The 13,367-nt window shown below is 40.4% G+C and overlaps 1 protein-coding gene and 1 pseudogene across 3 annotated transcripts; both read left to right on the top strand.

The window, feature by feature from the left end:
• Positions 1-864: 864 nt before the first annotated feature.
• On the top strand, positions 865-2,420 carry LOC103330240 (transcription initiation factor IIB). Of its 2 annotated transcripts, none has more exons than XM_089050671.1 (2): positions 865-1,769; positions 2,042-2,420. In XM_089050671.1, the coding sequence occupies exons 1-2, from the start codon at positions 1,046-1,048 to the stop codon at positions 2,158-2,160; spliced, it is 843 nt and encodes a 280-aa protein (XP_088906797.1). In that variant the 5' UTR covers positions 865-1,045; the 3' UTR covers positions 2,161-2,420. The 2 variants fall into 2 exon arrangements, with proteins under 2 accessions (XP_088906797.1, XP_008231004.2); XM_008232782.2 differs by having other exon boundaries at positions 868-1,769; positions 2,027-2,420.
• Positions 2,421-7,056: 4,636 nt separating this feature from the next.
• Positions 7,057-9,010, top strand: LOC103330099 (UDP-glycosyltransferase 83A1-like; annotated as a pseudogene). The gene is made up of 2 exons (XR_016126157.1): positions 7,057-7,647; positions 7,949-9,010. The product of XR_016126157.1 is annotated as a UDP-glycosyltransferase 83A1-like (transcript).
• Positions 9,011-13,367: the final 4,357 nt, after the last annotated feature.

Genomic DNA, 13,367 nt, shown 5'->3' with positions numbered 1-13,367 from the left:
TAATTTTGCAAGACTTCCGAGACAAGGCCTTACTAGGAAAGTCACCGAAGCTCAAGCAACTGTAGCAGCACACTTGTAGCTTTTCAGTCTTTTGGGTAAATACTTCTATGAGGGGTTTGTTTGTTGGTTCGGTCAATACTTTTACGAGGGTTTTTTTTTTTTTTTTTTTTTGGGGTCAGTACTTCTACGAGGGTTTGTTTGTTGGTATTTTAGATGGGGGGGTCAAACAGGGGCGGATCCACTGAGGGACCCCTGCCTTTTATTAAATAAAAATTTTGTATTCTCTTATTTTTTATGTTAATCCTCTCTTATTTTTTATGGTTTTCTCTCAAGTTATGGCTTGTTTGAGTTGTGAAATTTTGATTTATTCTCTCTATTGGGTTTAATAAATCTTCCAATTTATGTGTGGATTATCAAAAGAAAAAAGTTGTACAGATTTTTTTATATATGCAATATATAATATTTTGGTAATTTTGGTTACTTTGGTATGCATTGTGACTTCAAACATATATATATATATATATAAATTACTTCTTCATATAATCACTTCAAGTGGTTTTAAGTTATTTTAAGAAGAAGCATATGAGAGGTGCTTCTCCCTAGAATCACTTTTAAATGATTATATGGATAAGCATATTGGATGTGTTTATCCACCATAAGTCGTTGGTGTTTTTGTTTTATGAAAAAACATTTCCCTGTCATTTTACAATCTCCATGTGGGTTTAGGACCTTTTGCCAAGTGGAATGTGGGACCCGAATCACCATGGCCTGGAACATTTTGCCGATTGTAATAACTTGGCCAGGAAGTCCTTGTTTGTAGCAAGGCTTATAGAAAGAGAGAACACTACGAGACTAAAATTAATCTTCCCATCCCATATAAAAACGTATCTTTCAACCCATTTGAAGCACAATACACACAAATCTCAAACAAGACTTCAACAAAAGCCATTAGAAGCCCAACACAATATATACAAATCTCAAACAAGACTTCAACAAAAGCTATAGCGTCTCTCTCTCTCTCTCTCTCTCTCTCTCTCTCTCTACCATGGAAAACGACAGTGGGTTTTGTTCAGACTGCAAGGCATACACAGACGTTGTGCTCGACCACCGGTCCGGTGACACAATCTGCACCGAATGCGGACTGGTTCTTGAAGAACGCGCTCGCTCCGACCCTATAACGGACAATGGTGTTCTTACCGTTAACGTTTCGAACGACAACAAGAAGGCTGTTTCTTGTGCTCTTCCTCGGCTCCACAAGACTCTCCGAAACCCAGTCAAGTCTCTCCACATTGCTTTTGAGTCCCTTGGTGTGATGGCCGACCGGCTAGCACTCGTTGCCACGATACGAGACCATGCCAAAGAGCTGTACAAGAAGGCCGACAATCGCAAGTTTTGTCGGGGAAGAAACTGTGATGCTATAATGGCTGCATGCCTCTTTCTTGCTTGCCAAGAAGAGGGTTTTCCCCGAACTCTAAAGGAAATCGCGACGGTTGCCAATGGTGCCTCAAGAAAAGAAATCAACAGAATGAAAGAGCTCTTGAAGAAAATACTAGAAGTTGATTCGAAGACTACAAATGTCGGGGATCTTTCACGGCGGTGCTGCTCCAGGATTGGTATGGCGAATCAAGATATGAAGGCTGTGTTGGAAACTCTGAACAAATCGGAAGAGGTTGATGCAAGGAGAAGCCCTCAGTCTGCTTTGGCAGCGGTTATGTACATGATAGCTCAGCTCTCCAATGACAAGTCAACTCGAGATTTGACTCTTCAAGGTACGTAAGTCAAATGAATTTTAATTTCATGCATGTTTTGTCTTATTTGATTTCAATTATTTATTTAATCTTCTAAATTAAGAAGCACATAATTAATTTAAAGCCAGTTTATTACTTAATTAATGTTGTGTCATGTTTTTTAATTTGGTAATCTTAAAGCATTCAAGAGGGGGCTTATTGATTATATATATTGCAACATTTTAATTTGCAATTTTGATGCTTGATTTGTATGCATGGAGCTGTGTGTGATATTGTAGATGTCTCACAAGCAGCTGATGTTGCGGTAGCGACAACTGAGAAGGCATACAAAGATCTATATCCCTATGCTTCAAGGATAATACCCAACTGGTTTGTCAAGTTGGAGGACCTCAAGAAACTTTGCGTCCCTTGAAGGTGTTAAAGCCAAAAACGATATAACATTGAAGCTAGCCGTTGACATTGACAAGAGTTTCCTAATTGAATTGCAACAAGTAGTTTTTATGGATACGAGTCTAGGGGGATTGGGGGGTGCTCTATGAGAGGCAAAAGGTTCCCTTTCTTGCTTTGTGGTTAAGAGGGTAGACTACTTGGTTAGTTCGATGACCGAACCCTTATGTGTAGAGATTGCTCGGCTAATCCTCTAGAACATAATCTGATTTTTGCACTTGTTTACTTTCTTCCATCAAAAAATTAATCTTGGTTACTAAAATATGGAAGAAAAAAGTTGAGATATTAAGCATTTTCCAAATTAAATAAGTAATAACAAATTCTGTGGATGCTTAATACATATTAAATTTGTACAAACGACCAGATTTTAGGAAAGCTGGGCCCAAGCCCATTTCACAAAAGACCAGCGCTCAAAACCGCTATGGTCCAACAAGAATTCTACAGTGAGATATGGTCGAAAGGTAGGGAAATGAAATCATAGCCCTGCAAGTTGCCAATTTGCAATAATTCCATGAGCATGATTTTTTATTTGATATTCTATTTTAAACAAAAAATAAAACCAATAAATCCATACAGCAGAGAGAAAGGACAAATAATCAACAATTTATTGGCTCAATCCAAAAATAATAATAACAATCAAACAATTTAAAAGACTATGAAGACAATGCCTTGACCTATTGACTCTTAGCATAAAAGTGAGTCAATGGCACACACAAGAGATTGAAAACTATAGCAAAAGAAAGAAAGAAAGAAAGAAAGAAAGAAATGGTCAAGCCACATGTTTTGGTGATACCGTATCCAGCACAACACAAGGGCATGTAATTCCTTTGATGGAGCTTTCAAGATGCCTAGCCAAACATGGGATCAAGGTCACATTGTAAATACAGTGCATATTCACATGCAACTGCAAAATGCATTGGCAATGGAGGATGATGACATTGGGAGTAAAGTTCATCTTGTATTTACTACTGATGGGCTAGAATCATTGGAAGATAGGAAAAAACCAGGGAAGCTTTCTGAAGTAATCATGCAGGTTATGCCCCGAACATTCGTGGAGCTTGTTGAACGGATTGTTGGATCAAATGGGGATAAAATATCTTGTGGTTGGAATTCCACCATGGAAGGTGTAAGCTATGGGGTGCCTTTCTTGTGCTGGCCTTACTAATTTGCTGACCAGTTTCTCAATCAAAACTTCATATGTGACATTTGGAAGGTTAGTTTGGTGTTTGATCCAGATAGGAGTGGGTTCATTACCCACAGAGAATTCACAAACAAGGTGGGGCAGCTGCTAGGAAACAGTAATTTTAAAGCAAGGGAATTGGATATCAAGAAAATGGTTATGAATGGTATCAAATAAGGTGGTGCTCATACAAAAGTTTCAATAGTTTTGTTCAATGCATGAAAGAATAGGTAAGTTCTTCAAGCATTGTTTGAAATTTAAATTTACTTCTTGGAAGGAGTTGAGGTCAAGCTGGTGTAAACTACAAAAACAGAAACCAAAGCCCAGTTTCCATATTTAACATCTTCAATACTTCCACAAAGAATAAAAGGTAGTTCCAGCAATTTTAGAACAAAAATATAAAACAATAGAGTGAAGAAACTAAAGTCATTGACTGAAAGGATCAACGAAACAACATTATAGGGGTTGTTTGATAACCTTTTCATTTTTATTTTTTTGGAAAACTGAAAACATGTTTGGTAACAGATTTCGTTTTTAGTTTTCAAAACAACTTGAAAGTGTTTCGAGGTTTCAGTTTCATTTTTTTGCACTCCTATTTCATTGATTAATTTCACATCACCACACATAAAATGCACTTTGAGTTACCAAAACTCGGTATTTGGGACCTCTAGACTTGGGCCGGCTGCTCGATTCTTGAGTTTGGCCACAAACCCAGTCCAAACCTTGGGAATTCCATATCAAAAATTCACAAAAACCAAAAAAAAATTCACTTAAAAATACTTTGAATTTGTTGTAACATTCATTTTCATTCTATGATCTCAAATTTACAATTTGACCCAAAAAAAAAAATAGTTACAAAACAACTTTTGTTCAGTTGTCAGTTTTGTCTTTTTTTGAAAACTGAAATTTGTTACCAAAAAAGCAATCAACTATGAAATATAAACAAAAGAGACAAAATGGTTGATTCCCCAACTTTGTATACAATGCCAATGAAGACAACACCTAAGTAATGGCTCCTAAGATGCTCCAAGCTCCTTCTATATATATGATATGATTCAGAAACCACATTCGAAAACATCTTAAAGTGGAAAAGGAAAAAATGAAGACATGTGAGATAGTTTGTTAAATGGTTTGGATTCTAAGTCTTTGCTGAAGGAAGTTGAGGTTCCACTTCAAAATCAATTGGCAATGGGGGGAGTAACTCAACTCCTTATAAGTCATAATTAGGTTTCTCAACTTTCCAACGTGGGATATTTTCACCTTCACATTCTCACATGTCATCGCACAATAATTTAAAAGTATAGCCGCGCTGCAATACTCTATAAATAGAATATTTTAAAAGTACACCCGTGCAGCTACACCCTTTAAATAGCATAATCTTGATTTCTCTTTTTTATTACTTTATTTAATAGTTATGTTTTAATTATTATTTACTTAGTGAATACTTAATACTTAATTTTTTTTTATTAAATAAAATAATTACCATTTATTAAGTAATATAATTTATGAAGTGACTTAAAATATTTAATTATTCACTAAAGAAATAACAATTAAAACATAATTACTAATGAAAGTATTTAAATAAGAGTACCTCCTTGCGGCTATACTTTTGGATTTAAAGAGTATAGCCGTGCAGGGGTACTCTATAAATAGAATATTTTAGCAGTATAGCCGCAAGGCTATACTATTTAAATAGAATAATTTAAAAGTATAGCCACACGGTGATACTCTATAAAACACAATATTTTATACAGATAGCCATACGGCTATGCCCTTTAAATAGCATAATCTTGATTTCTATTTTTTAATTACTTTATTTAGTAGTTATGTTTTAATTATTATTTACTTAGTGAATACTTAGTATTTAAATATTTTATTAAATAAAATAATTACCATTTATTAAATAATATAGGCAAAATTGTAGCAATGGTCCCACAAATCAAACGTAACTTTACTTTTCTTCCCTCATGTCTCAAAATTGTTACAGTGGTGTTTCAATTAGATCACATGTTACATCATTGGTCTTTCCATCAACTGAGTTAAATTTTATGTCAAAATTAAGGGCAAATTGGGAAATTCATATAACCAAGCTGATGTTGTCACCGACCATCAAGCCATGGTTTGTAAATTCCTAAACCCAATCCCTAAACCCAAAATCCAAAATAAGTTAGTTGTAAATTCCTAATTAAGCTCACCCAACAAACATCATCATTTTCAGGGGATTCTTCTTGAATTGATTCTTCCTACAGAACCCAGCCAAAGTAGAAAAAGAAGAAGCTGAGAAAAAGAGAAATAAGAAAAAACCCTGATGCCAAAAACAACCAGGAGACAGACCAAATTCCACTTCCTGAGATTCCATCATTGTTGTTGATCTCAAAGCAAAAAGAAAATGCAAGCAAAGGCAACGAAATGGAAAGGGTTCTCTCTTTTCCTATTAATCCAATTCGATCTTAGCGTCTCCAAGTTCAGAAGTGAGAGGGCAGGAAAGATCTAGTGATTCTCAACTAGTAGCCCCTTATTTTCAGCCTTGAACTACCTTCCCATGGAAAAGAAGAAGAAAAAAAAAACGCATTTAATCGAGGGACCGTTGCTATAATTTTGCCAATAATATAATTTAAGAAGTTAATTAAAATATTTAATTATTCACTAAATAAATAATAATTAAAACATAATTACTAATGAAAGTATTTAAATAAGGCTAAGATATTGTTTTATTAATAAAAATAAAATTTCAAAAAACTATTTTTAGTGTAAAGCCGCGCGGCTTTAAAGAATATCGCCGTGTACTCTGTAAGTGTTTTAGGCGTATGCGGCTATACTCTAGAAATAGAGTTTTAAACGTATAGCCGAACGGCTATACGCTTTAAATAGCATGATTTCTCTTTTTAATTATTTTATTTAGTAGTATATTTTAATTATTATTTACTTAGTGAATACTTAGTATTTAAATATTTCATTAAATAAAATAATTACCATTTATTGCTTGCTGTAGTAGTTCTTCTAAGCTTTTTATTTGATCTTTTCATATGCAGCCTTGGATTTTTCAGTTGTTGTAATCTTTCTCTAATCCTATAGGCGTCCACTAAGGTCCAAACATGCAAAACGAGAGGTTGATTTTTCTTAGTATTAACTATTAGCTTCACTCCTCAAGCTACTTAACAATATTAAACAAAGATAGTTATGGCTCTAATACCAATGTGGTTTTTGGTGTGAACGTGGTGTAAGCCCAGGTAAAGAAACTGTATTGCTCAAAGAGTGCACTGAGATGTCTTCTTCTCAACCGTCCTTACATTACATAATGCAGGGTTTTACATATTTGTATGGTGGAGAAGACACTAGAATTACATGAAATGCTCTTCTGAAAATACTACGTACCGACATGGGCATAAATGGAAAATTATGTAGGAATCTAAATTATTGAGTTGCTGATAAAAATTTTGAGGTACTGATATCCAAAGTACTACGGAAAAAGCTTTTGCTGGAACTTTTATCTTTTTCTTTCTTCCCCTTGTGCCCCTCTCCCAATTATGTGGCTTTGCTGCACTTTTCCAATCAAAAGGTACCAAAACTACAAGAGGTGTGAGGGAAATGAAAGCCCACACTGACGCAAGGTTCACGCGTACAACCACACAATTTGGATATTGATTCACTATTGAGAATTACAATTACAATTTCCTTTATGGATTCAAATAAGACCAGTGCTCCAAAGCTCCTTTTATATATGATACGATTCAGAAACCACATTCGAAAACATCTTAAAGTGGAAAAAGGAAAAATCAAGAACAAAAATGAGCAACCCGCATATATTAGCTGTTCCTTTGCCAGCACAAGGTCATGTGATTCCCTTGATGGAGCTGTCACAATGCTTAGTTAACCATGGCTTCACAGTCACATTTGTGAACACAGACTACAACCACAAGCGAGTCGTGAATGCCTTGGCTGCTGATGAAAGTCAGTTATCGGATCGTATTCGCCTAGTTTCACTTCCAGATGGCTTAGAGCCCTGGGAGGCCAGGCATGAGGTAGGAAAGTTTTGTGAAGCAATGCAAAGAGTCATGCCTGGGAAGTTGGAGGAGCTGATAGAGAAGATCAACCAAGGGGAAGGTGACAAAGTCACTTGTGTCATTGCTGATGAGAGTGCCGGGTGGGCTCTGGAAGTGGCAGAGAAACTGAATATCAGGCGAGTTGCCTTCTTCCCTGCATCAGCTGCAAGTTTGGCTTTGCAATTCTCTATCCCAAAGTTAATTCATCAAGGAATCATCAACGACGATGGTAAGATCCTCTATCATGCAAATACTATGCAACACTCTTATGTAGTATTGGTTGAAGAATATGAAATCCCACATGGGAAACTTGACAAAATCTAATATACTATACAATGAATAGTTACACTACTAAATACTAATAGAATTGAGGGCTTTTGTATAAAACCCCACACCTGCCGAATATCATAGTTGAGTTGGGGACAATATCGATGTTGGTAGTAGTGGGCGAAATTTAACAGTATTTTAGTTCAACAAGTTCTTGAGTTCTGTTATTGTCCTTTCTTTTCATAGTCATTCACTTTTGGCAGGAACTGTTTCAAGAAGCCAGATGATTCAGTTGGCACCGGACATGCCCACCATGAAAACTACAGAATTTCTATGGGCATGCATGCATGGGTGACTTGACCGAGCAGAAGATAGTATTTCAACTTATGGTAAGAAATAACAAGGCTGCGAAATTGGCAGAGTGGATTGTTTGCAACTCAGCATACGAACTCGAGCCAGCAGCATTCACCATGGCACCAGAGATTTTACCAATAGGCCCGCTTCTGGCAAGCAGCCGGCTTGGAAACTCAGCATGCTACTTCTGGCCACAAGACTCAACTTGCTTACAGTGGCTGGATCAACAGCCACCATGCTCAGTCATCTATGTTGCATTTGGCAGCACCACAGTTTTTGATCAAACACAATTCCAAGAACTGGCTCTGGCTCTTGAGCTGTCCCAAAGGTCATTCCTCTGGGTTGTGAGGCCAGATATCACTGACAAAACATCTGATCCCTACCCAGAAGGATATCAAGACCGTGTGGCCTCTTGCGGTCTGATGGTTGGTTGGGCACCTCAACAAAAGGTTCTAGCTCATCCTTCCATTGCTTGCTTCTTAAGCCACTGTGGTTGGAACTCTACAATAGAAGGTCTAAGCAATGGAGTTCCTTTCTTGTGCTGGCCATACTTTTGTGACCAGTTCCTTAATGAGAGCTACATTTGTGATTTCTGGAAGGTTGGGTTGAAGTTGAAAAAGAATGAAAATGGGATCATACCACAAGGAGAAATCAAGAGCAAGGTGGAACAACTGCTTGGTGATGAAAACTTCAAAGCAAGAGCTTCCAAACTGAAGGAAATGGGCATGACCAGTGTCAAAGAAGGTGGCCAATCTCACAGGATCTTTAAGAACATTATTGAATGGATGAAGACATAGGCAAGTCACCTATCTTTTTCTTTGGAATTAAAAAAAAGTTAAAAAGGAAACACAGGACATGTGCCACTGTTCAAGTATCAGTAATGTAAGACCAAGACCTCAGCTGATGTACTGATGCAATAATTAAAAGAAAAGGAAAAAAAAAACATCGGGAAACTTTCAAGCTTTTTTTTACTGCAGTGTAAAATTTTCTATTTTCAGTTTATATAATATGCCCTAAAACGTAGCCCCAAGGTTTGAAAAAGTTTTATTCACTGTTTTGCATGTTTGGACAACATTTCTTGATAACCGAATTTCGATTCTTGAAGTTATATTAGGGTTTCAAACGTATGAGAAGTTTGAGAATGGCCAAGAGATCATCTTTGAGTAGCATGATGTTGAAGAAACCTATTAGCCAAGATGAAAAGCCCCAGAAGGTTGTCCGACTGATACATTGACCAGCTCATGAGGGAAAGGATGATTTTGATCACAATTGTCGCTGAAGGAATAAAATCATTGAATTAAGTGGAGCTGAGTCGCAGAAACTGCAAATTAGTCTACAGAAATTGCACTAGCAAGATTTGAATGAAGAAACTACTTAGTAATGGATATGGCGACAGCAGTCGGTTGTAGTAGTTTAGTAAGGGGAACCAAAAAGAAGAACTCCAATCTCCAGAGTTGCAACAGTGGCATGAGAGAAACAAAGTAAACATAATGCCCATTGAAAGGCAAGAAGTGAAGGAGCGCATGGGCTCATAGAAGGAAGGAATAAAATGACGGGCTGACATACAAGTCAAATGGACCTAGAAAACAACTTTAGGCACCTGAGAAATATAACTCTACCTAGCAATCAAGTGGGTTAAAGAGCATGCGGTAAGTGAGAAAAGAAGTAGCCATGTAGAAAAATAAAAGTTGCCCAAAATATATATATATATTTTTAAAAGTTACACCCATAGGAAGAGAGGAAGTAGAAACAAAAGAAAATTCATCACATGGTAAGCAAAAAGGGATGCGTGCAGAGAGAGCAGAAGGAATATTTGAAGGGAATATTGTGGTAACCAAATTAAGTCAAAACCCTAGGTCAAATAATTCATTCCATTTGGGGATTATTTGACCTAATTGGGAATTAATCAACCTAATTGGGAGTTACTCAATTTAATTGGGGGTTACCCAATTAAATTGAAGACTACCTAATTGGGTTGGGAATTGATTCCTAATTCCTACCCCGATTCTCAATTAAATGAGGAGTTACCTAATTGAAATAAGATTTGACTTGATACCTACCACAATTAGGGATTTGATTTACCCTAATAAATCAAATCCCTAATTGATCAAATCAATTCCATAAAGGGGAGGAATAATTCCCTTCCATCTACGGAATTATTCCTCTGAAACCCTAGCCTCCGAGACCATTATAAAAGCATAGCCACACACAATGGTGGAGACGTCTAAATTCCTACTGAAACTCTGCAAAATCATTTCTCACAAACCCTAGCCACCACTTTCTTTCTCTCCCTACACAAGGCTCAGCCACCACACACGGCTCGCCACCCGGTTTTCCTTGAAATACCTTACCTAACTTAGGCATCGGAGGGCCTTTGGCCAACACCCCCCGGGTGTGGTCTTTTACTCCGATCTGTTTTGCAGGGAGAAAGAGAAGCGGAGAAGACGAAGGAATCTTTGACGGATATTCTCGTGGGGAAAATCATTCCCTCCAAATTGGTGCTTTCATTGAGAGCACGAGTTATACTCAACGCGTGCTCAAGGAATCCATTCCTCCTATTTTCCAATCCACCAAAGCCTTCCAAACAACCATGGTTGGAAGCATGAAGACGAGAGGCAAAACCGCCGCGATGGCTAGATCCGCGACGGCCCAAAGCCACTCCACCCACGGTCCCGCAATCGACATGGTGGTACCGCCACCTCTCACCACCGCACGGCCACCGCGCCGAATATCGTGGAACCTCTCATCAAGGTGGGCTTGTTACCACCGCCGACTTAGGCCCGGTCTTGGAGCAACTTCGCGATCCTTCATTGCCTCCACGCTCGACCACGCTCGCGCACACCTCCAATGAAACCCTAGCCCGTGTGCAATTGGGCTCCACACACTTCTCTCCTCCCGATCCACGAAGTCAAGCGGACCTTAGTCCGAGAGTTGACCAGCTAGTTCAGAGAATGGACGACCAAAGCGATCGATGAGGTAACTCCTCCACCAAATCGCTTGGCTGAAAACCTTGGCCTTGGACAACTAGGCGAAGAGAGAAGGATGGACGAACGCACCGGCAGTCAACGGTACCAGCAGGTCAAGTGAGTAGGCGGACAAGGCGAGGGACAACAACGATCGGCCTGCCGACATGTCACTGTGCATCCGCAAGCCCCACTCGGAGCGATTAAGTTCGAGGAACAACATGCGCGAGAGGCTAGGCCCACGACTTGACGCCCACGCCGCTTGGGACCTCGGAAATGTACTTCAAAGGCTAGGCGCCCAAGGAGGACAATCGACAACCATCGCAACGAGGGTCGTGAAGAAAGGCGCCACTGTACACTCGCATTTAATGTTCACGAGAGGCTACGTCCCCAGTGGTGGTCAACCGGATAATCCTCACAATGAGGACCACGAGGAAGGACGCCCGCGCCACTCACGAAGAGACGGCTCTCGCCGACAAACTATGAAGAATCTCTGCAAGCGCATCCGCAACACACCGCCTAGGCGCAGACGAGAACGCGACCCTCGCAGACCCGGAGGAGGTCAGTCAACGTCGCCGAATCGCGAAGGTCGCCAACATGATCGACCAGCAATGTGTATGGAGGACGTTGAAAAGCTTATGAATGACCGACTTCAAGGTATGAAGACTGGTGGGAACCTCGATGATGCACTACGCAAGGAGATCGACCAGGCAAACTCCACACCTTTCACTACCAAAATCGAGCAGTCGCTCCCGGCGATTCTCCACGCCTTCGTTTATACACTTCAAAGGGGACTCCGATCCCGAGAGCCACCTAAAACACTTCAAAAGTGTCATGATCCTCCACAAGGCCGACGACGCGTTGATGTGCAAGGTATTCGTAGTGACCTTGCGAGGAGCAGCACAAGATTGGTTCCACACCCTGCCATCCGGGTCGATCAACGCTTCAAGGAGTTGGCTTACGTCTTCACCAAAGAGTACACATCTTACCGAGCGATCAAGAAGAACCCGACCACCGTACAACCTGCGCAAGAAGTCCGACGAATCCTTCGAGATTACATCAAGAGATTCAAAGCGAAAAGGCCAACATTGTAGGATCGACGACCGAATCGCGTCATCCGCCTTCAAGAAAGGCCTTCCAGTGAACACGACTTGTATCGCGGTGACTATCACTCCCACCAAACTCTAGCAGAGGTCTACGCGACGCGGAACGCTCACGCGCTATGGGATGACGATCGAATCGCCGCAAAAAGTCTACTAAGCGGAAGATCAACCAACTAGGCGGGCAGGTCAAAGAAGCGATGGATTTAGCAACAAGAACAAGGACAAGCGCAGGTCACACCCACAAGGAGACGCTGCAGCAGAGAGAACTACACCAAGTTCAGCATCCCCATACATCAAATCTTAGCCCAAGTGAAAAAAAACCTTGGGTAAGAAGATCGCCACCCTTGAAAGGAGATCCAGACAAGAGGGATACTAGCAAATATTGTGCCTTCCATGGGACACACGGGCACACTACCAACAACGCCTCGCTTAGGAAAGCACACCTTGAAGAACTCGTGAGAGAAGGTCATGCACGGAGTTCATCGCGAAGCAGAGCCATCCAGCGAATTGAAGATCGAGACACCGCCAAGGAACCACCCCAGAAGGTCATAAGGATTAACACAATCCTAGCCGACGCTAAGGAGTCAGGGCTGACCAGCAAGGAAAAGAAGAGGAAGATCAAATAGGCCACTATGATCTTCCAAGTCTCGACTGGCCTTCTACCAGCAGAAGACGATCCTATAATCGGCTTCCAAAAGAAAGATTTGATCGGCCTCGACATGCCACATAATGATGCCCTTGTTGTCAGCATTCAAATCGCGCAGGCCATGGTCGACCGAATCCATGCAGACGAAGGCGCGCAGCCAATATCCTACGGTGGCGGTCATCCGCAGATGGGCTTGGAGGCAAAAATCAACAAATCAGCCGGATCACGACCGGCGTTAATGGTGCAACAACGGTTACCGTGGGCACGATAGACCTCGACGTCTATTCTTCACCTGTAGTCTGCTTGCAAACATTCATGGTCATTGATGAGGTCTCACCCTACAACGGCATTCAGGGCGGCCATGGATTGGCAAGATCAACGCCATCACCTCGCCACACATCAGAAAATTCGGTACCCAATCCACGGGCGGTGTCGCCAAATCAACAGCGATCGTGCAATGGCGAGGAATGCTCCGCCAAGGGCTAAAGAAAAGCAAACAACGCAATTCCTCCCGTGAGCCGGCAGATCGAAGGAAGTTGAACAACCAAATCTTGCTATCTTATAGCAATCAAGCGTCAGACCAAGCCGAGGAAATCCGTCCGAGGCCTTTCTGAAG

The sequence above is a fragment of the Prunus mume genome, linkage group LG4 (genome assembly GCF_029339155.1).
Source record: "Prunus mume cultivar Tortuosa linkage group LG4, ASM2933915v1, whole genome shotgun sequence".
In the NCBI taxonomy this organism is placed as follows: domain Eukaryota; kingdom Viridiplantae; phylum Streptophyta; class Magnoliopsida; order Rosales; family Rosaceae; genus Prunus; species Prunus mume.
The sequence above is the reverse complement of the archived record's forward strand: the minus strand, read 5'-3'. Positions and strand labels throughout refer to the sequence as shown.

Coding starts and splice junctions, on each gene's coding strand:
- LOC103330240 (XM_008232782.2), top strand. CDS start 1,046: ATGGAAAACGACAGTGGGTTTTGTTCAGACTGCAAGGCATACACAGAC. Junction 1,770..2,026: donor TCGAGATTTGACTCTTCAAG/GTACGTAAGTCA, acceptor GTGATATTGTAG/ATGTCTCACAAGCAGCTGAT.